The sequence below is a fragment of the Megalopta genalis genome, chromosome 3, assembly GCF_051020955.1.
Source record: "Megalopta genalis isolate 19385.01 chromosome 3, iyMegGena1_principal, whole genome shotgun sequence".
In the NCBI taxonomy this organism is placed as follows: domain Eukaryota; kingdom Metazoa; phylum Arthropoda; class Insecta; order Hymenoptera; family Halictidae; genus Megalopta; species Megalopta genalis.
The window spans coordinates 1,482,919-1,505,827 of NC_135015.1; the positions used below are offsets into that span (position 1 = coordinate 1,482,919).

General features: G+C 40.4%; 1 protein-coding gene across 4 annotated transcripts in view; it reads right to left on the reverse strand.

Moving 5' to 3' along the window:
• LOC117227247 (cell adhesion molecule Dscam2) overlaps nucleotides 1-22,909 on the reverse strand; it is a 424,317-nt gene that overhangs the window by 336,071 nt on the left and 65,337 nt on the right. For all 4 annotated transcript variants that reach the window (XM_033482337.2, XM_033482339.2, XM_033482336.2 and 1 more), the window contains exon 2: nucleotides 21,129-21,221. In XM_033482337.2, the coding sequence (XP_033338228.2) occupies nucleotides 21,129-21,186 (58 nt within the window). In that variant the 5' untranslated portion in view covers nucleotides 21,187-21,221. The remainder of the gene's footprint in view (nucleotides 1-21,128; nucleotides 21,222-22,909) is intronic.

Below are 22,909 nucleotides of genomic sequence, written 5' to 3' on the forward strand. Positions count from 1 at the left end.
ATTCGCGGCTTTGTTTGTGAGTTATTAAGGAAAAACACTGGCCAATAAGAGGAGAGCTTGGCTGGCAGGAGATGTCAATTCCGCTCATTAGCTCGGCCGCTTCGCGCCAGCTGACCTCGTCTTTCAAGTAATAAAATTATTACTATAAAATAACCTTTAATTAAATATATTCATAAATTTTAATACTACTATTAAAATAATACTATAATAAAATTTATTTAAAATAAAAATTCCATTCACTGTTTTTCGTCAATAACTCGTAAACAAAGCCGCAGATTGCATTTGCGCTACGGAAAATGTAACTTCAAATGATCCCAGGAACGCCCCATTTCCGGATTACGAGACATTTTTGGGACACCCTATATATCATAACTTAAGAGCTATTGTTCAGTTTCGATATTAAAATCGTTATTTTTAAAAAATCAGAAGCTGCACTGTTGGTAATAGTATTTCATTAATTACATTTCAAAGTGTTTTTCTCGTGCTGATATCTGCGATATTACTTGAATTACGATTTTTTTTTAAAAGTTGGATCTGAATTTTTATTTCTCATAACTAAATTGCGGATTTTATGTACGCATATATGCGAAAATTGAGTAGGTGTTATCCGGATTAGTAGAAAAATTAAAATGATTGAAGATTATCAGTTGTGAAATTTCCAATTAGTAAAATTTATCAAAGAAAGAAAGAGATTCTTAAATGACTGCTGCTTTTTACAATAAATGCAGAAAATTTCTATTTTGCATAAAAATCCACAATCTACACATAACTTAAAAAGTGTAAACAATATATATTAGAACATTATAACCCGTAACCCGTTTGAAAATCTTGATCGAGAAAATAAAAACTACTACATAGTTGTTCCTATATTTTAATACATAATTGTTTCAATTAAATTAAAACCGTACCACAGATTTTAAACGAAGCCTGTAAAATTCGGTTGTACTTCCACGATATTAAACCCGACTTTAATTTACGTTAAATTGCAAGATCGAATTCAATCTACCCAGCTTTTTCATTTTCGCATAGAATTCGCAGTCAATTACTAACGAACAAAGTTTTTAATATTACGTGAACCGAAAAAAATCCGCGTGTTCTTGCTCGGTTGCAACAAAACTTGTAAAAATGACTACATTACCAAAGGCACAATTGATAATTAATTGCCAGCTTTGAGGCTTTTTAAATGTAATTCCGGTAGCGGCGGTTTTGAATAGCAATCCAATTTGGTTTACAAAAAATATATTAAATGAAACCCGTGTCAAACTCAGCGATCCGCAGGGACGCATTCTTCCGGCAGCCACGGGCCGGCTGGGCGGAATTCATTCTCTTTTCACTTACCTATGCTTTTTTAATTACAGCCCGGCCTCGAGTAGCTTAAACGCGGCGAACAACGCGCGGCGGCGGCGGCAGCGGCGGCGGCGGTGGCAGCGTCGGTGAATTTTCAAAATTGCAACGCGCTTAAATTTAATTGCTTTAATGAAGAACGCCGTAGACGTCGAGTGATTTCGCATTATAGGAGATCGCGGGAGCAGCGCGGCGGCTCGTATTTCCGGACTGCGAATTTCGACGCGCCGTTGTTTGCGATGCTCGCGGATCGCGGCGATTTAACGCGTTTTGTTTGCGTCCGGTTTCGCTGCCGGTTTCTCCTGAAAATTTAACCAGCGTGCTTATGAAAACGCGCGCCGCGAAATCCGTGTAGCGTGCCAAAGGGAGCTCGACTCTCCCTTGTGAAAGAATAATGTGCGGGGGAGTGCAGCACGGCACGCGGAGGTGGATGGGGAAACCACGCGCGATCACAGCCAAAAAAGAAATTTATAAACAACGTATGCACAGGCGACCCACCCCGTTTGCCTCCTGCAACACCCTATCGCGTCAACCCTTTACGGCTCGGTTTAAATGGGCCGAGTTATTTGAAAAACGCCCCCGCGGTGAAAATCGTCGACGTTTCGCGAGGTTTCCACGGTGCTCCGCGGCCGCGTTAATGTTGCAAATTACTGGAACGAAGAAATAACGCAAGCCGAAACAAATGTCGCGGATTCCCACCGCGCCACTTCCTCTGTCGCCGCACCAACAAAAACTCGGGGAACGTTCAAAGTAATTGCGTCATTCGATTGTTTCCGTTTCGCGTTTAACGACCGGCGGATTAGTTAACGAGCAACGGTCGAGGGGTCTTGGATTTAATAACTGTGCTTGGCAGTCAGTCATGCCGAAAGAAATAATTACACGTTTACGTAAGGAAGTACTAAGAGGAAATGTAAGAGGAAAATGTGTTTCACGCGTGCTTTTCGATATTAGCGATTGTATTTCTTACAGCGATAGCAACGCCCCTCCTATTTTTAGTTCGATTAACTCTCTAACGCGGCGTTCACAAAAACCTCCACTAATTATGTTCCGCATCACATCCGTTATAATTCAATGTTTTCAGGCTTATTGTAGAATAGGATATAATAATTGGTCACTAAAAAGCAAGCAGTCGAAGCGACTTTATTAAATAAAACATAGGAGCATATTAATTAATACGAAGATTGAAAAGTAAGCAAAACTGTATTTACAGAATTCAATAAATTTTACTCCAATATGGTTGTAATTAGAAAAGTTATACAGGGTGTCCCCGGTTTATCCTTTCAAATTGCGAGAGCTTAATCTAGGAGCCGAAAGGAAGAAAAAAATGTTGAATGAAGTTTGCAAATTAACGCTTTTTCGCACTTTCTTAAAGAAGGTACAGCTAAAACTTTAAACACGTTCGTCTCAAATCTAGATTTTTTTTTAAAACAGCGTTCATGATATTTCAAAGTCTACTGAACCAATTAACTTCAAATCTTACGTACAGCTTCAGTACATAAGTCAGTCACTATAGCCCGAGAGATAGAATTATTCAAAAATTTTATTTCGAAGCATTTTTCTTAAGTATACGAATGATAATAGAATGCGAAAAAATCGAGGATTAAAATTTAAACTGGCACTATTTCTTTAGTTGTCAACTTTTTTCGTTTGTTCTAGTCTGTGCTATCAACTGTCAACTTTTTTCGTTTGTTCTAGTCTCTGCTATAGTTGAACTCATCCAGATTAAGGATCTTCATAGGTTTTAATTTTGTATCAATAGAACATTTTGCAAATTACGAACGCCATGAGACGACCTTTATTTATAAGCGTCTGCACACGAGAGCTGCACATGTTTTTATAGAAAAAATTAGAAATGATACTGAAATAGTTATAAATATACTCTGAAGATGCTGCAAAAGGTGCTACAGTTTCTCTGTACAAAAATCTCGAAGAAAAACTAACAAAAAAAGTAATTGAAGAATACAAAAACTATATTCTGGAGATTTTAATTACATCTAATAATGTCTGGGGTTTTCAATGAAACAAACATTTTGAGTCTTTAACGTGTAGATATTTTTTGACGAGCTTTCGATTGCTCTGGAACCATTGTACATCTGAAAAGGGATTGTAAATAATGTAATGATTCATAAAGCGAGGAGGGTAATTGTTGATATATCCACAGTGCTCTCGAATGGCGCCGATATTTCGCAAAGTTTACGCTAGCTATTGTGTACCGACAAACATCTGTGCTTTTCTAGAGTTCGGTAATACTTCGAGATCCTGATCGCGGTGTGCAGAAACTTCTGAAGCACGAAACTTAAAGAGTTTAAGTCATTTTCAAACGCTACTTCAAACCATTTGAGAAAAAAAATTCTAGTTCCTGAACTCGGGCGGATATAACTCAGAGTGTAAATCCACTTTCACAATGATCACGAACTTCTAATATCTCTTTTAAACTTTTAAACTGATCGCGCTTTGAATGTATTATACTTCCAACCAGTTAATAATCTCGCTATTAAATACCGTAATTATGTGTATTTTATAATCTTGCGAATCTCAATCGTTCATTCTAAATCAATGAACGTGTTAGTATTTATTATTCAAAAATGTGTAAAAATGGCTGAATTTATAAATTATAAACACACTTTAATACGTAACGTAATTTTAAATCATGAATGTTCCCCAAAACTCGCACACATATCAGCTGAGATTGTCGTATGCTTTACCTAATGTTTTTCTCGTTTTAAACAAAAACACTATTCATATTAAGTTGATATTATAGGGATCGATCGCTTTCTTCAACACTATGGCAACTTATTTAAAATAACAGTAATATTTTGGTAATTTATTTTGAGAATGGTCCAAGTTATATATTATATTTTTAAATTTATCTAATTTACTTTAATCTAAACTTAATTTACAAACACAATAGAATTGCATCAATTTAAAATCGTTTCTCTCACAAACGAAACCTTGTTTGCGCGCACTAATATTACGAGAAGTAGTATCAACTGATCACAAACAGACGTTTCAGTCGATATAGCATTAACAATATACTATTGTATGTACGCGATAAATTGTCAGATTTTATTTTTTCGTAAACATAACGTTTGACCAAAAATTCTATTTCAGTTTCCTGACATTTTCATTCATATAAAATTATCCATCTATCGATTATGCCACCAAAAAATAATGTTATTTTACATCCGCGAAAAGATCATATCTTTTTACCAGCACAATGTCATTGTTTAATGAAGCATAAAAACCATTCTGTTTTTGTTACACTTTTTATATAACTACTATATTTTTATAAAAATATATATATATACAAGTAAACACCTTTTAAAAGTCATTCTCACTCTGAAAAACTGAATTTGAGCTAAACAAAAAGGAAGTCCAACACCCAAGTGCTTCTGTTAACCAAACTACTACGAACTTTATAAAAGGTTAACATAAATAGTTTTAAAAAAATCAATTTTTGGCGGAAAATTTTGATATACTGCGCTTTTGTTCCATGGAAAAAGGCTATATTTTATTCTTGAATAAATAAGTGTTATAGCTTACAATCCCATGTAAATGATAAATATCAATAAAACGATATTTTTTCTTTGCTTTCACATTGTTATTTTCAATTCTCGATTATATTCGAGTGTGAAAAATTATAGCAACATAAAATATAACGCCGCTCGAATTATCTCGAGTGCGCACAGTTTGGCCTGTTTAGCGTGCTCGAATTAACTCGAGCGTACAAGTCAAGAGGTTAAACAGTTGCTTCCTGAAGTGGATACTAACCTCCAGGATAAAAAAGATCAACACATAATTTTTCCGTAGATTATCAAGCGATTTCAAATTATATCCAGCGGCTCGCGAGCAACGCCACGCAGAATTGAATAATAAAACGGCGAACTATGAATTGCATCGCGTATGTTATTAATATTTATCGTCATGCATCCGGAAATGATTCGGCAGTGGACCACCGAGCAAATAAGAGCATCACCGAATGACCCGCTACGCGAGGTTCCGCGATTCAGATTGCGGCAGCAGCAATTGTGTGGGCGTGTGCCCAATTAAAAATCATTCTATTAAATTCTTTGGCGCAGCTGTGCAGCGGCGTTAAACAACAATTCAAGCCCGACGGAATCGACCGTGTGAATCTGGCACCGCGCTATAATATGTGAAAATTAATGAAAAATTTCCCTGCGCCGGTGGGAACGATGAGTCGTGGATGCACGGGTCCTTTGAGTGTCGCCGGGGAATTAAAATAAATGAGAATATTGCGAATCCCTTTCAGTGTTCCACACGAACGTGCCAACCTTTGTCAATTGACAGAAAAGTGGTGCGACAGGAGTGTGGGCGGCGCGGATGGAAGTGTGTGGGAGAAAATGTATGCGCCGGGAAGAGAAAGGACTGCTCTCGTGCAATCGAGACTGCCGTTATACGCACTCTTTTCGTTAGCAGTCGCAGCCGGCGCGGCGCGGTCCGCCGCGGCCCGACCCGGCCCGACCCGCCCCGTTCCTCCTCGTCTGGTCGCGATCCGCGCGTAAAACGGCGCCCGTTTATCGTCGCTTCTTTCACCGGCACCTTTCGTTAAATGTCTGCGACACTTGAACGCGGAGATCGCGACGACGAGGACGAGGACTATCTGCGCCGACTCCGCCGGCCCGCTTCCGCCGTGTTGATACTGGCACGTTCCCCTCGTTTCTTTCGCCCTCCTCGTCGCCGCTCGTCGGACACAGCGGCGCTTAAATTTGTTTATTTAACACTTTACGTGAAAGAGAACGACCCCGGCTGGATCCGAGAAGCTGCAAACGTAGCTTGTCGCGGCTCGAATCTACGAGCAGCTCTCTCTCTCTCTCTCTCTCTCTCTCTCTCTCTCTCTCTCTCTTCGACACTCGCCATCCTGGTTAGGGGCAACTGCCTCGTCATGAACGGCTTGCGAAGAAAAAGCTTCTCTGCTTTGCCGCTCGCTGAAACTTTGATTTCGCGTTTACTCTGTCCGGTCGATAATTAGACATTTAAAACGACTGTTGATTCAAGCCTTTTAGGATGACAGAACGACTCCGAGTATGCCAAGGCAAACGTGACTTTAAAGCATCTTCGAACTGTGAGCCGCAGAAATAAGAGCGAGTTTTTCTAGTATAGTAATAGCAGTAATAGCAATAAATAGTAATAGTAAATTGCTAATGATAATTATTTGGTGCACAAACTAAACATGCGGCGATCAAAAGAGTGTTTGAACTTTATAACTAGACCGTGGATCTTTATATAAGATTAAAATTTTCCGAGACGATTGTAAGCAATAGAAATTGAATGAATTGTTTCTTCTAATAGTTTCGATAAGACAAAAATTGTATAAGTATGTTATTAAATTCTGCTTATATCTTTACAATCTTATATTTCAGCTACTGATTTTTGCCATGATAGTATTTGTGATACAGCGATTAGGAAGATGTCGAATTATGTAGTTGGAATGAACATGAAGATTGATTATAATTATTTATCTCTTGACACTTGATCTACTTGGCAGCTTTCAGAAACAAATTTTTTAACAAATTTATCAAAATCGAGAACAATTAGTATTTAAAAAACATTGTTGTGTTTCTCTTAAATAAAGAGAGTTTCTCTTTGAGTTTTTCTTTCTTCCTTGAGTTTCTCTCTTTCGCTAAAATGTTTATTAATAGACTTTCAACAAATAAAAACAGCCAAAACTGAATTATGTAAGAAAAAACCCAGATTTATTACTAGACTCTTCGTACGAATTTTAAACCACGCAATTTGCCCAAGTTGCCATCCCAAAGTACCTGAAAAGTGATGAATAAAAAGATCCTATTGAAAATGTGGAACATCCATTTGTCCACAGGATTTATTTTTAAAATGTATTAACAATTCAAGCTAGTTAACTAGCTTGTCAAGCTAGTTAACTATTAACAAGTCAAGCATTAACCCGAATGTATAAATTCTTAATTAACTCTTCATTGGCAATCAAAGAGTTAGTAATTTTAAAGCTTTAGCACTTAAGATTTTTTGCACAAATTTTCTACGCAAATGTAATAATGTCGCGAATGGAAGAACACTGAAAGCTTTTATATAGTATTTTTAGAAGAACAAAAATGTGAATTGTAGGACACGGATATCCAGGTCTGGATTAGGAACATAAAAATTAATTCACTGTTATAATCTCACAATTCAGACATTGGCAAATGGCTTTTACGTAATTTTTCATATAAACCTACGTAAAAGTTGGCAATAGCAATCTGGAGACACGCTTTCATATTGTGTATTAGTCAGGATTGGCGAACAATATTATTCCCACAAGAATTAACATTCAATCGTATTTCTGTTGATCCATTGTGATACGTAAGATGTCGTTCTGAAGAAAATTTGCAACCACAGTGCATTGTACCATTTTATGTTCTTTCTCCTAACCGTTATTACCTACCCGCCACTTCAAAGGAATTGTACGATCGTTCTTCTAAATTACGCGAATTATTGAACAGAGAAAGATAGACGTGCTACAAAAGCTAGGAAAATCGCCCGAGGCAAAGTGAAACGTTAGGAAAAAGGTACCACGGTCGCAGCATAGCCAGAGCTGCGGAAAAGGGAGGACGCGTACAGCGCCAGTTTCCAAACTTTTCCGACACTGAAAGTTACCTGGAAGTTACGTCACGGAGCATTTCATTTTTTCCCTAATAAAATGTTCTCTGCAGTTGCCATTTTCACCGGTGCTTACCTCGCGTCCATGTGTGCGAGTCTGGTCGCAAATGGTCCGCGCGGAACAGGTCCACGCCGTGACAAAGCAAACAGACGCGGGGCGTGGAAAACGTATTCCATAACTTTTCGTACCATTTCCTGGCCCGGTGCTCTCGTACGCCTCTTCTGTTCGGGCGGCTGTCCATCAGAAACACTCTACGCTCTCGCAAATGTATTTGTTTTGTACTTGGCGCGAACGAACGCGAGAATGAAGTGGCGAGCGCAGGCTGCGGAGCGGCGCGAGATTTTTATTTTCCCGGTGAGCCGAACGAGTGTTAATCGAATCGCAGCCGTTGTTTCGCGCCGATCGCGTGTCGTCCCGCACACGGTTAATTAAAATCGTCGCGGCGGCTCCGTATAATACGAATATTCAACAATCGCGGTCCCGATGCATAATTCAGCCGCGCCCGGGCCAAAATGACTCTCGTCGCCGTCGCGAGAGCATTATAGCGCAGAGTTGCGCTGATCCGGCCGTTGCCGGCGTCTGAAAAGGGCAGCCAACAAAATCCTCTTTCGGCCGAATAGACCGGATTACCCGGGAAAAAGATTTTCCAGGCGCGACGGGGCCGTGCGCTGGCGCGCCAATCTGCGACGACCGACGAAATAATTAGCGTCGGCACAATCGTACGACCGAATCCGAGCCGGTCGTCTGAAATGAGGATGGGATTAACGTGGATCCCTAATGTTCTGTATACGAACGTAGCCGGAATAGCACGAGCCCCGGAGGACCGTTGAATAATGCAGGATCCAGCGTCAAAGAAGTGAAGGGAATCGATAGTGTAAAAATAAGGCACACACTGACCCGGGGAACGGGCGGCGGCACAGCGCTAGTTCAATACTCCCGGCGAAAATTTCATCAGAGAACCTCGAATGGGATAGTTAAATTCCGAGGATCGACTAATTTGAATTCTTTTATGAAACTTTCCGACCGGTCGGTCGAAGGTTCGCAACTCGATAAAGGCGAATTCTTCTTCTTTCGTCGCCGTGGAAAAAAAGGGGGGGGGGGAAGAACGAGATGAAAGGGAAGAGGAGGAAGAGAAAGATCGCCGGGCGAAGCGGATTACCCGCTTCATTTCAATTAACCGTTCGATAAATTCGCGGAGAACTTACGAGCCCGGCTGAGCCGGACCGTGAACGACTAACGGAATTCTTTCGCGCCGGCGCGGCCAGTCCGACGGCCGGATATCCGACGAGCTTCCATCCGATTCAGCGTTTTGTTCGCGCAAAATTACATTTTATTTTATAAAGCGACCCACGGAAGGACACCGACCGGGCCGGTTGCTCGCCGGGCACCGAAAACGACGACAACGGTGCAACTCTGCTGAAAGTTCTCGGAATCATACGCTCAGTTAGATTTCCGGAAAAACCGATCCAATCGAATCCCGCGCCGAATGTAGACATTCGAAATGATGTTGGAGAGCTTCCAGCGTAGGGTGGCACGATTGGACGGATCGGCGGGATCGCACGGGAAACCGGGCTCGAGAGCCCGGTCCGAGACCCAATTACCGACTCGCCGGTTACAATATCTTCTCCTACACAGTCCCGCCGAGTCGCAGCCGTGCCCGACGAGGAGCCGCGACCCGCTCGCGATAATCTCGAAATCAATAAACTGTCATCGTGGCAAATTTCTCTCGCCACCGGACGCTCGCCGGGTTGCCATAATTCGCGAGGCATCGGCGAATGCGTCGACGACGACACGGCCGAGCCGTCGCGCGGAATTGAATCGAAGCCGAGCAGCGGCGTCGGACGCCGATAAAAAATGTGAACGCTCGCGCTGAAGACGGATTTGTCGTGTATCGCGCCGAACGAAAGAGCCGACGGCCAATGGCGGGGCGAGCGCAGCCTCGGCGAGCCATCGATATCAGATTCGGTGATAAAATTTTAGAGAGCAACATAAAGTGGACTCGTTGCGCAGCCCCGACCTGTAAAAGAATTTCCGAGTCGTATACGGGACACGGTTACGCGACCGGGAAAGATTTTATTTTACAGCGGCGACGAAACGGGTTGCAATCTCCCTGATCTTGATCTAGGTTATTGGTTAATATTCTTTTATTCACCGACGAGTCGACGCGATGCGGCGTCGAACCGTTGCCCGGGGTAGCTCGGGATACAAGCGAGGAGAGACCAGGCTCTTTCGCGTTTAATCTTCCTCGGCTAAAGAGGAAGTTCGACGGGTCGAGGCGGAATTATACGCGCAATTTCGATTCTCCGGCTAATATGGCGGCCGTCCGCGGATATCGATCAATTCGCGTGGAGGCTGCTGATAAAAGCAGCCCTGGGAACCCCGTTATATCCGCAAGGAATCTCAATAAGTTTTTCGCCGAGGCACCAATCCAATCCGGGCCGGGTGGTTCTATCTGCTCGCGTGGAAAGTGCCTTTCTCCCAAGGGGTGATAGTCGCGTGGTTCTTTACACGAAAGTGGCTTCGCCGTGCTCTGTTCCGCTCAGCGCTCGGGTACGTGTAGACGCTGATAAATAAGTAACGTGCTGAATTCTCTCAAGCAGCAGGTTCAATGAACTGCCGCCTATACACACCGAAGCGTGCGACTGGGAAAGCTGTTTTCTCTGTTTCTGTATCGCAGCTAATAAACTTGAGTGCGCCATTTTTCTCCTTTCGAACTTTCTAACGCCTCGTACACTAATACACCGTTATGTTTCACCGTTGTCTCGCCGACTGTACAATTTTTGAAGCCTCGCTGCACCTAACCTCGAGGTTCTGTCGAAGGTCATCTATGGATTAGCGAGCGAGTTGTAGACTGTCCCACTTAACTCTGCCAGTTTCACTTAGTTTATTGTTTGCCAAGGTACCAGACGAATTGAACGGATTTGTTCGTTCAATTTTAAATTTCAGTTTCTTGTTCCTAGATCTTCTGGCACCGTTTCGGGTCTTTCTTACGCGTCGGTCTATGTATAGGGTGTCCCAAAATTATTGTACAAACGAGAAATGAGGAGTTGCTGAGGGCATTTGAAGTCACTTTTTCCTTAGCGAAAATGCAATTCGCGGTTTCGTTTGCGAATTATTGACGAAAAACAGTGACTAATGAGAGGCGAAATTAGTTGGCGCGAAGCGGCCGAGCCAATGGCGCCTCGCGCCAACCGAGCTCGCCTCTTATTGGCCACTATTTTTTGTAAATAACTCGTAAATAAAGCCGCGGATTACATTTTAGCTAAGAAAAGAATGACTTCGGAAATCCCCGATTTCCCGGAAGTACCATAATTTTGAGACACCCTGTATATCTTATTTTATACCCTCGTCTAACCTCGTACCGTAATATCGTGTCAGACTCGCGACGGAGATTTTGACCAGAATCAACTGCACGAAGACATTATTCGTCTATTTTAAATCAAAATAATATTTAGTTTATTTGTTATCGATGCTGTTATCACTAGAGTTAACGCGAACACGCAATAGATACAAGCAGTCCAATGCTTGTAAAAATATATTAAGAATAAAGAAGTTGTAATTAATGTAGGACTGAAAGAAATCGTAGAGCAAGGAGTTAAATATGATACTTAGTACGATAACACTCTATCGCTCGAATGGTGGACCTTTTTGACAAAAGTATTCACGCGTGTGCTTAGAATAATTTCATTCGTCAATTTTTTTTTATCACATTATTCGAAAGAAACATTAATGAAACGTGTGAACATTTTAGTTTATCGTCAGAAACTAGAGAATCAATCGATATTGTTAACAATAATGCAGTGCTAAAGCATCGCTGCATACCTTCCCGTAAATGCTTCAACAGGAAAAGTATACTTTAGGGCGTGAAGGTCATCTCAATGTCATATCTTCTGAAATTTTAATAGTTGTATCATCACAAATGACCTATCGTTTATATTACTATGAAAAAGATGACGCTGAAATGTATTCATCCATGGGTTGCATAGTGCATGACTTGACGAGTCCAATAACTAACAAATTGATCAGATTCTCTGAAACCAATAATCAATACGAGATGTTGAACTTTAAGAGAAACGCGATCAGCTTAAAACATTGTGTTTTCATTGAACCGTTCGAAAAAATTGTTCATTGTTCTAACATGGTCCAAACAGTGCTCTAAGCTGGCCATAGTCAAATTATTATCACTTCCTTTCAGTTTTTCATAGACAAATTAATAGCCTTCGTACATCCACAATTTGTTATGGACATTAAGACAAGTTCGGCAAATAGCCGATATATATAATATATTTCTTAAAAAGAATATATTCTCTAATTTGATTCATATTTTTATATAAGCCAGTGATAACCCAGGATGAACAAATATGACAATAACTATCTTTATAACACGATTTATTGTACTACCGTCAATTACAATTCATTTAGGAGTCAAATAAACGAGTTCTCTTCTCCGTATCCGAAGAAATGCTTGCAGGCACTTTCTAACAAATGAAACAGGAAACATCGTACCTCCGCTGGTTTATGCAAGTGCTTCTTTGCAAGTGTTCGGCGAGTCAGCCTGCAGCAAAACAGTTTAACGTGACGTTGCGTTAATAACAATATCAACGGCTTTAGCCGACACTTTCTTGACGTAATTCGTCCGCGTTTATTATCTCCATATTCTAGCACGCCAGGAACAAATCAAACTACCGCGTGTTCAATTACGCTGAATCGGCACACGATAGTCAAGCTAGCCAATGAATCGTCACGACCAGCGTTTCGAGGATCGATTGCGGACACCTCAGAGGACCGTTGTCCGCAAAGAATTCCAATAAGTCTGCCGGTTCTCCGGTTGCAATTGGCGAGTGTCGATTCCTCGCGTCGATGTGAAAGAACCGCCTTTCAGCATCGAACGACGGAAAAAAAGATATGGTCGAGGGAACCTGCTATAGCGAAACGGAGGGTAGGCGACAGAGCTGGAAGAAGTCACGACACAGGAAGGAGAACACAAGGTGTGGGGACGAGAGAAAAAAAGGGTGTGAGAGAGAGAGAGAGAGAGCCGAGAAAGAAGCAGAGAGGGTTCGATGGAATAAGAGCATCGTGGGGTCTTTTACGCGAGGATGAGGAAAGCTACGTGCGAGAGCTGATAAATAAATAACACGGTGGGAAGAGGGGAGCAAGAAGCCTGGTCAAGAGGCAAGACCGGTAAGACGGTGAAGAAAAGTAACGCGAGCCCGTAAAAGGGAATCAATTCGATTCCCCAGTCGTGCCTCCAGCCCCGCGCCCCGTATCTTTTCCTCACCTTACCACCGCACCGGCGGCAACTCTCGCCGCCGTCAAATCTCCTTTTCTACCTTTGGTCGTTTTTCTTCATCCCCCTCCAGCCCGGCGAGAATCTCACCCCCGCACCATCATCCCTTACCACTTTCAGCACGTTGCCAGGAAGCCTGCACACGCCTGTTCCTTCCTTCCTTCCTTGGCATCGCCCGTACTCCTTTCCCGCGCAACAAGTGCGCCCCGACTCACATCTTTAAGAAAGCACCCGTCCCTCCTTCCTCGTTTAAGCCACCATCGCCGCTACTAACACCACTGTCGCGCCGCCTGCTCCCCGCCCCGCATTCCCGCCGCGCCGTCCACGACATCCATCCTTCTTTTCCATTTGCCCCCTTCTTGCTCACCCTTCGTCTCGCTTCAACCACGGCGCTTCCCTTCCCGTCGCACCCGTTACGGTCCCAACCCCTAAAACCGGTGACTACCTTCCAAATCACTCCACGGTCTTTCTCCACTATTTTCCTCCTCGCGACAGCTCACGCCCGCAAACCGGTTGCCAACCGCGACCATCCTCTATCTCGTATGCACCTCGTGGAACCGTGTGCCGCTCGAGCGCCCATCTATACTGCGCCGTCCATAAGTATTAGGACGTTTATTGGTTTTGCAAAAAATGTCGATGTTCAACCGATACCGTGCAATCTGTGCTACGCCTTTTGACGGGAATTCATGCGTACCCTACTGTAGAAACGTACTACGCTTTATTTAATAAAAAGGATACGCTAGAGCGCATAATTATATTGAATTCGAAAGAGGATTAAGCGAGCCGCGCGTGCCGACTTGTTGCAACGGACGTAGCAACAATCAACTCGATAACTGATAAGCCGAAGATAAAATGTGTCGTATAACTCATGTACGTGTAGGGGAAAGTCATCATATATGGAATCAAGCATATCTGGCAAGTTTTCGCTATTGGCGATTATGTGCATTCAGACAATTATTTAGACAATTACTCTGTGTCCTCTAATGTAATATCTTGTTATTTAGGGTATTCGGAAAATCGTGGTACAACCGGCAAGAGGGTGATTCTACATGAAAAAATAAGTCGAGAAAGAAGAATAACATCTTTTTCATTTAAGGCTCCGTTTTCGAGAAAACAGTTGAAAGATGCGTCAAATTCGCGTGGCTTGTAATATGACGAGACGTAGTAATTAAGTATTAATAAAGTAATTTTTCTCAAAAACGGAGCCTTAAATAAAAAATTGTTATTCCTCTTTCTCGACTTATTTTTGCTTGTAGAATCACCCCCTTGTCGGTTGTACCACGATTTTCCGAACACCCTGTATAATAGTAACTGCGAATTTCGTGCATTTATGCGAAAAGCGAGCAGATAACATTTAATGCAAGAAGAAGATTAAAAGAATGGAACATATAATATTACGAGTAGCTTACTAAAATTATTAGAGCAAAAAAGAAATTAGGTGCCTCGTATTTCTTGCAATTGTTGCAGAACATTTCTATTTTGCATTAAGATTCGCAGTCTAGATGCAACGAAAGTTAGACGTGATGTAAAATAGCAATGGTACGAGAAATCAACTATCGCAAGGTATTTCATGTGGTTATCCGTATAGAAAATTCATCAAATTCGTTTAACCGTTTGAGTCCCAAGCAGCGCGATCGCGCAGTTCAGATTTTGTGCCGTGTCAAACTTTAGTGACGCGCGTACATCGCATAGCTGCTTTTCTTTTCTTTTTTTTCTGTTTGTTTTGTTTGTCAATCTTAACGAGCGCTATCGCGCCGCTTGGTTCTCTTCGCAATCAATTAAGACAAGCGCTATCACGCTGTTCGGCACTTTTCGACCGTGTTTTCCGAATAACCGCTGGGAGTCAAACGATTAAAGAAGTTTGAGCAACATATACAGTAGAGACTCCCGTATCCGCATCCTCATTACCCGAATACTTTAATATACGGACGTTCTGTTATCCGCACAACGTTTCATAGCGATGCACCTCTTTGTGTGAATGCTACCAGATGCCATCAACTTCCAGTTCTGATTATTGGAAAAAGTAAACACCCACGTTGTTTTAAACATATCAATATGAGTGCAATGTCAGTTATTTATAAAAATCAGGCAAATGCTTGGATGGAGAGTGACATTTTTATTGAATGATTTGAAAATAATTTTATACCAATGGTTAATGAACGCCAATTAAAAAATGGTCATAGAGAGAAAACTCTTTCGTTGGTAGACAATGCTAGATCGCATTCTACATGTGACATTCTTAACCAGTAGGACGAATTTACAAAGATTATGTTTTTTCCACCTACTGTAACTTCACTCACACAGCCACTAGATCAAGGAGTAATTGAGTGCTTTAAACGACTATACAGAAAAGATTTGCTTAAAAAACTTCTGTTTACATTTGAACTGAATGAAGAGGGTGTGATAGAACGATATAAAAGAATTAATTTAAAAAACTGCTTTTGCATGATAACAAATGCGTGGACTAGCATTAAAAGTACAACGTTGAAAAGAGCATGGAGAAAACTTTTATTGCATGAAATTGAAGAAATTAGCAAACAATAAAAAATTTATGTGACTTAGCGGCTAAAAAGATATAGAACCCTTAAATATTGAAAGAAACTATAAATTTTGTTAATTTCTACTTAAATAAATGAAGTTTAATGCAAAAGAAGATGATTGTTCTATTATCCGAAACTTCTATTATCTGGCCACTTTTGAAAATTAACTGTGAGAAGAAATACAAACGGAAACATTGTGAAACGCAATCGGCGTTAAATCTGTTAAGTCGTAACAAGTATTACTATTTTATTTTTTAGTAACAGTTTAATTTTCAATGTTATTATTATAATATATTATATTATATTATATTATATTATATATATAATGTATAACAGTGCTATAAATATAATATAATAATATATATAGTAACAGTGCTATAAAGGCAGAGAAATGATTCTACATGAATAAACAATATGAAAATGTAGAGTAACATGTTTTATTGTCAAAATAAAATATAGATAAATGAGTTTGAGAATGCATCTGTCTTATTATTAAAATGAAATGAAAGATGTAAAGAAAAATGAGTTTGTGAAGCCATAAGATTCATGTGCCCGAGTATCTACAAGAAGTAGAATCGATTGGTCATGATCAGACGCGTCAGCTGATTCATATTTATAATAGCACGCGTTTTCGCTTGACTTCCAAACTCATTCTTCTTCCAATTGGTGCTTCAAATGAAAAAATATTATTCTACATTTTCGACTGACTGTGCCTTTGGATTGCTTTCGGACATAATTAGCTTTACATTTACCGAATAAGATGTATTAAACTTCTTTCATTCTTTTATTTTGTTTTAATGTGTAATTTTTTATTCGATCAATTTGATTCAATGTTTTATTCAATAAATATAAAGTTAATTATGCCTGAATTGGCCATCCCACAGTAATCGGCTCCGCTACCCAATATAATCATTTTGTCCACGTATTTTCTGTAGATTTGGATCGTTAAAAAATGAGTCCTCTGTGGTCTCGGTACCTACACTCAGTGGTCCTTGTACCTTTGGTTTTGTATTGAATAGTGTATTGAATAGTTGGTTTAATATAACTTTCTACTTCTAATGTACCAGACTCGATTAAAGTAGCAATTTTTTAACATACAGGATATATGTATACATAAAGAACTGTATACATACTAATTGTTTATAGTTCAAAGCATGCTTCTTTTTTTTCTCTGAGATTGTCTTCATACTTCTACAGCTAAGTGAAGAAGTATTATCAAATATTTTACCTTTTCAAAAATATCAGATTGCCAGTAATTATAGAATTAAATCCTTCCAATAAAATGGAACTTACCACTTTTATTACATTGCGTTTAAAAAATCGCATAATGGAGTTTCAGATTTACTAATGACGTGGTATCCATTTGAATGGAGTAGTTAGTGTGAACAGTTCGCTTGCCTTCCATTTTAATTTTACATTTTCCACATTTGTTAAAAGCTTTTTATAATTCCTCGATTTCTCAAATGAAACAAATGGCTGCGATTAAATTGTGGCTCGACGAAGTAAATTTGATAGCAAATCGTTTCATATGATTTAATCACTCGATCAATGTAATGCGAGTTCTCTAAAAGTCAGTACTAAGTAAGTACTTTAAAATCTATAATCGTTTACCACTGCACGTAAAAGTATAGACGAAAGAATATATTTACTATTAGATAATACATCTATCAAGTATTGATTTATCGACGAAAGATTTTAACAATAATGAGCTTTGCGAGCAATAAACAAAAATTGGAATAATAGTAAATTCTCCCTAATTGACGCTCAGCTTGTACATAAAAATTGGCAATTTGGGAAGACATTATTTTATAGTTGTTGACAATCGGCAACTATAAAAACGAGCCGCAAGGCTCGAATAATCGTATCTCCTCTATACAAATTGTCCATCTTTGTGTACAAGCGTCAATTAGGAAGAATTTACTGTACATTGATCGACTTCTCAGTTCCCCATATGAGCCGTTTATTTTGAAAGTGGCATAAGTCACTTTACCGTAATGAAAAGTGGTGATTTCTTAATGTTTATACGAAATTATTTATACTGAGATAACAAATACAAGTAAATCTTCTCGAAAGTTAGCATCCATATTTTTAAACGTGTTAAAACGCGAACCCTTAAATATATCGACTTAAAAACAAAGTGACTTATGCCACTTTCAAAATAAACGGCTCATATATTGGAACTTTTGAACCTAAGAATACGTAAAAATTCTAACAAATGTTAAATACATTTGCTGAATACATGTGCACATTTCTCATACAAAAGCCATAATTACATACATATGTACATTGGGGATACATTTTATTCTAAATTCTGTTGCAATTTCTAACACGAAATCATTCTACTGATTCTACTGTATTCATCCATGTTAACCTTATATTGCTCCTAAAAACTTATCTAAAATAAAGAACGTATTTGAAAAATTTGTCAGCCTATAATTACATTCTCACGTAAAGATAAGTTTTGCATTGCATAGCATATGTCGCGCAAAAAAAAACTAGGAATCGAGAATTAAAAGAGATCTTTAGATAAGAGAGATGGGTAACTTTCGACGATTTAATAACAGTTTGTATCATTGAAAACGAGATGTTCAAGATGATGAAAAAATTACGTTTGAAATCACAGCATAGTACAGGTTTTAACATATTAAATTTAGATAATAACGATACGTAATAGAATTGCATTAGGTATTCAAATGCTTAAGCATTGGCAGCGTACACGTGCCGTTTTTTTCTCTGCCGAACGTTGCCGGCAGTGCTGAACACGTTGAAAGACGGACTTCGCGGCTCGGGTAACACGAATTCGATGCTTCCCGAGCCGATTTCACGAGGATGCGAGCTAGAATTTCCATGGAGACCGTGTGCCGTGTTTTCTGCCTCGATTGACGGGAAATAGAGAGGAACCGGGAATACGCGCGGCACATACATAGACAACGATGATCCTCGAGGAGAACGCCGTATTATGACGAGAAGAAAGAATGGAAGCGATCCTGTCGGACGATTAAAAAGTTTCTGCGACAGTCAAAGAAAGTGCTGTCGTCAAACGTTATTCGGGAAACTTGGAATATTCCGATATACGGAAAGTTCGCAGACAATTGTGAACTCCGCTCGAAAGTTTCTGTCTTTACGTTCGGAACTGAAACATTTAATTAGGAATGGTGTAACGTTCCCGTTTCTTGCGAAAGGGCGCTCGCCGGAAGCAGAGCAAGCAGATCGGGAAACAGGGAATCATGGGAGTCGGAAGGTAAACGGGAATAAGTATCGTCCGCGCGTTTTTCGGTCAATGCCACACCGTCGTCGAGCATAATTCCTTGAATTCGTCGGCAGTTTAATACCCCCGGGGACGTTTATAGTAGAGCAATAAATACACTGGCCTCCAACCAATGGGAAGGCACTACCTACCAGCAGTTCTGTGTCCGCAGGACGAAATTACTTCGAAGAATTCGAGCACAAAAGTTTCCATTCTTCGTCGAGCTCAGCATTCAAACAGAAACACTGCTAACTTTATACGAATCCATAACGCTGCCGGCTATTAAGTACAAGTTATTTCGGGAAAAATTTTCTGGGACCGTTTATCGAACTGTATTACAATGATCGGGGCAAAATTTGTCCTTCGTGCTCCATCGAGTGATCGAAACACTTTTATTTAATTAAAAGTGCAGGGTACAGGGATTTTAAAAGGATTATCGTGTAATAGTTACAGAGGTAAAACATTTTTCTGCAGGGAAATATTGACGATACGAGAACTGCGAGAAAATATTATTTAAAGTCGCGTTTGTTTATTTATTGTGCAGCGAAAAATCATGTGAATCTATTCGACGTGGAAGTCCTTATTTTTAGTTATGCAAATGCAAGACATGAATAATTTTTCTAAAAGTAGACAGTGGCTCTTGTAAATGCGACAGACTTTTAGAGGGACAGCATGAAAAATTGAACATGTTACATTTAAAGAAAAATTACTTTCTTTTCGTTAGAGACAGCTGTCACGTATAACAAATGCGTTTTTCTAATACAGTTCTAATACAGTTCCTGATAAAACCAGAGGCGGATTAGGTATTGGTTAAATAAGTTATAGTCCAGGGTAGCAGTTTAGGTGGTGGCGGTTTTTGAGAAAAATTCCACATTAGGTTTTTTTATATAGAATAAAGAATCGTACGATCTTTACAACTGATTATTGTACGGAGCGAAGAAAAATAGTAATTATTTCCTACATATTATATCACATTTCAACTGGACTAATAGTTTGGTGGAGATCGACCCCTTATTAGGACGTAAAAGATTTAAATAGTAAACAAAAGATCACAAATTAACAGAAACGATACACGATAATGTCCACTTTAACGCTAGAATCCGCGTTTTCTAAATATTTTGTAAAATTTAACAAAAAAATAGAACTGAATTTAGAAAATTAAAAATTTTAAATCTAAGAAAGTTTTCGTACTTTTTTTGTTTCCCTTCCTATATCCTTTTAAATTTAATTCTAAGTTCGCACCTATGTAACAAATAAAAGTAGCCTGCGATTTCACACAGAAAAAGCAGAAACTCGCCCGCGACTTGTGGGTGCCCCGTTGGACTTGTAAATGGAAGAACAAAATTTTTAAGAACCGAGAAGAATACCAGTGTCATGCGCTTTCTCTCATAAAGCTGTAAACAGATTCGCTCGCAAATTACTCGAAAAGCAGCGCAGATAATGGGTTCCGGACTAAATGAAGCTCCTATCCATAAAATATCCGGATACCCGTGGTACTTTCGTCACGTGGTGAGCAACGGCGAGCGGATCGTGGAGTGGCAGAAAATCAATCAGCGGACACTTCGGCTGCAAACAGAGCCGACGCTCGTCGAGGGAAAGAGTTCGAGGGCGAGACAGCCGCGCGCCGTAAGGCCGACGTGCTTTAAAGTCAATGCACCGAGTAACCGCGATATTAAAAATTCTATTTACGGCTCGCGTGCTTTCGCGCCAGCCTTTTTCTTCGAGCGAAAATTTCAGAAAGCCCGTCCATGCTCGGCCTTCCGGAAGAAGGAAATCAAATCTACCCACGAAGGGAACGGAAAATAGTTTCCATCTGGTTGGAAGTTGTTTTGCTAACGGGAAAAACGAAAGATATACTTTCCACTCGAAGCAGACGCGACGCTTGTCTCATTTTCCACCGTCGCGTTTAGCCACGCAAATATTTACTCGGCTAAACGCACTTCCACCCGGCGTCCACCCCCGCAACAAACCGTCCCGGACGGTATTGCCTGGGTCGACGGTCGCCGAAATGGCCGGCGAAACGACCGGAGGGAATTATTTCCGCGGCACAACCAGGCGATTTGTGTTCTTACTTACCGCGGACAAGGATGAGGGCGCTGGACAGGAATACGAGTCTCAGCGGCCAACTGGCCATCCTGGCGTAGACCGTTACGTCGATTCAGCTTCCTCCTGAAACAATACAAGCGTGCCCAATCAATCAACCCATCCATCCCAATCCGCTATCCGCGTATCCCAGCCAACTCTCTAGCCAGGCCTTTCTCTCCGCTGAACCCTTTCCCCTGTGCGCAGCCTACCCCCGCGGACCTTTGTCTCCCTCGGCAGACTATCCGCCGCGACTTTCCCTCCCTGTTACTCTCTTTCATTGCATGCCCACGATCGGACCTCATCCCACCTTTCGCCCCGTCCTTTCTGGCAGACTGCCCGTTCCACACCCACGCCGCCAACCCCGTACCCACCGCCACGTCGATCCACCCCCCTCGCTTCAAGCCCAAACCCCTACTTCGCATCGACAATTTTTTTTCCCTCTCGATCCCCTGCCTAGGATTTGTCCGCTCAATGAAAGTCCTCCCAGACGGCGCACGTCACGCGCATAATCATAAAACACGCGATGCGTACCCACCAGCGGATAGTTTCCCTATACCAGCCGATACGTTTATTCTTTTCAGACTATGCCGCGACTTTGTTTGCCTGCCTCTCGTCCCGCCGGGGCTTTCCTCGGATACCTCACGTTTTTTCGCGCTGCGCGATAGTTTAGGGAAAGATCGGTTACTATATGTATGCATCATTTACTCTCTTAACACTTTGACTGCCACGTCACCCTTTTGCGGGACATCCGGTTGTGTCTTCCTAATTTTACTGGGATCTGGAAAACCTAGGAATGTTGGAAATGTAATTGACGTCATATGGTTTAACTTTACAATTTTAATATGATGAAATCGAAGACGCAAGTACACGTGGGCCGTTCTCGGACCAAATCGATTAACTTCACTTTTTGAAATATTTGAAACTTAAGTGTCAAAGCACTTGGTTCGGTCACAGCTTTTTTTATTTATGATAAAACAAAGTTTTTTTGATCGCCGAATAATATATAATTTATTTCTTGGTGTAGAATTGCACCAAGGCTATTCTATCTTATATGAAAACTATGTCTGCGTTTATGCATTGTACAATGTTTATTTCAATTTTTATATTAAATTTTATTTTAAATTGTTTTCAAAAACAATTCACATTTCTCCACATTCGTGTCAAACGAACTTTCTATTTTGGTTTAATTAACCTGTCAATTTCGTTCACTTCATAAAATCTTTTCCGAGATTATGATTATTTTATGAAACAATACGTACAAAAGTATCGGAGAATATTAAAAAATTATAATTTATACGTACAGAAGAATACTACATGCAAAAATAAGTCGAAAAAGAAGGATAACATTTTTTCATTGAAGGCTCCGTTTCAAGGAAAAATAGGTTGAAAGACTAATACTATTAAATAGGAATCAAGTGACGCGTCTGGCCATCACATATCAATTCTACTTCTCCTCATACTACAAGCTATAAAAATCTGACGGATCTTTAAATTTATTTTTCTTGAAAACGCAGTCTTAAGTGAAAAAATATTACCACGATTTTTCACCCACCCTGCATACTTCCAAGAAGTAAAATCGAGAAGCCATGATCAGACGCCTCAACGGATTCTTATGCAATATCATGCATATCTTTCTCAAAAACGGAACTTCAAATAGTGAAGTTTCCGTTCACATTTTCCAGATATTTTTCACGCAAAATTACTCCGTCTACAGTTTCATTATTATCCGCGAGATACATCTTATATTTTCTAGTGTATGTATGTAGACGTCG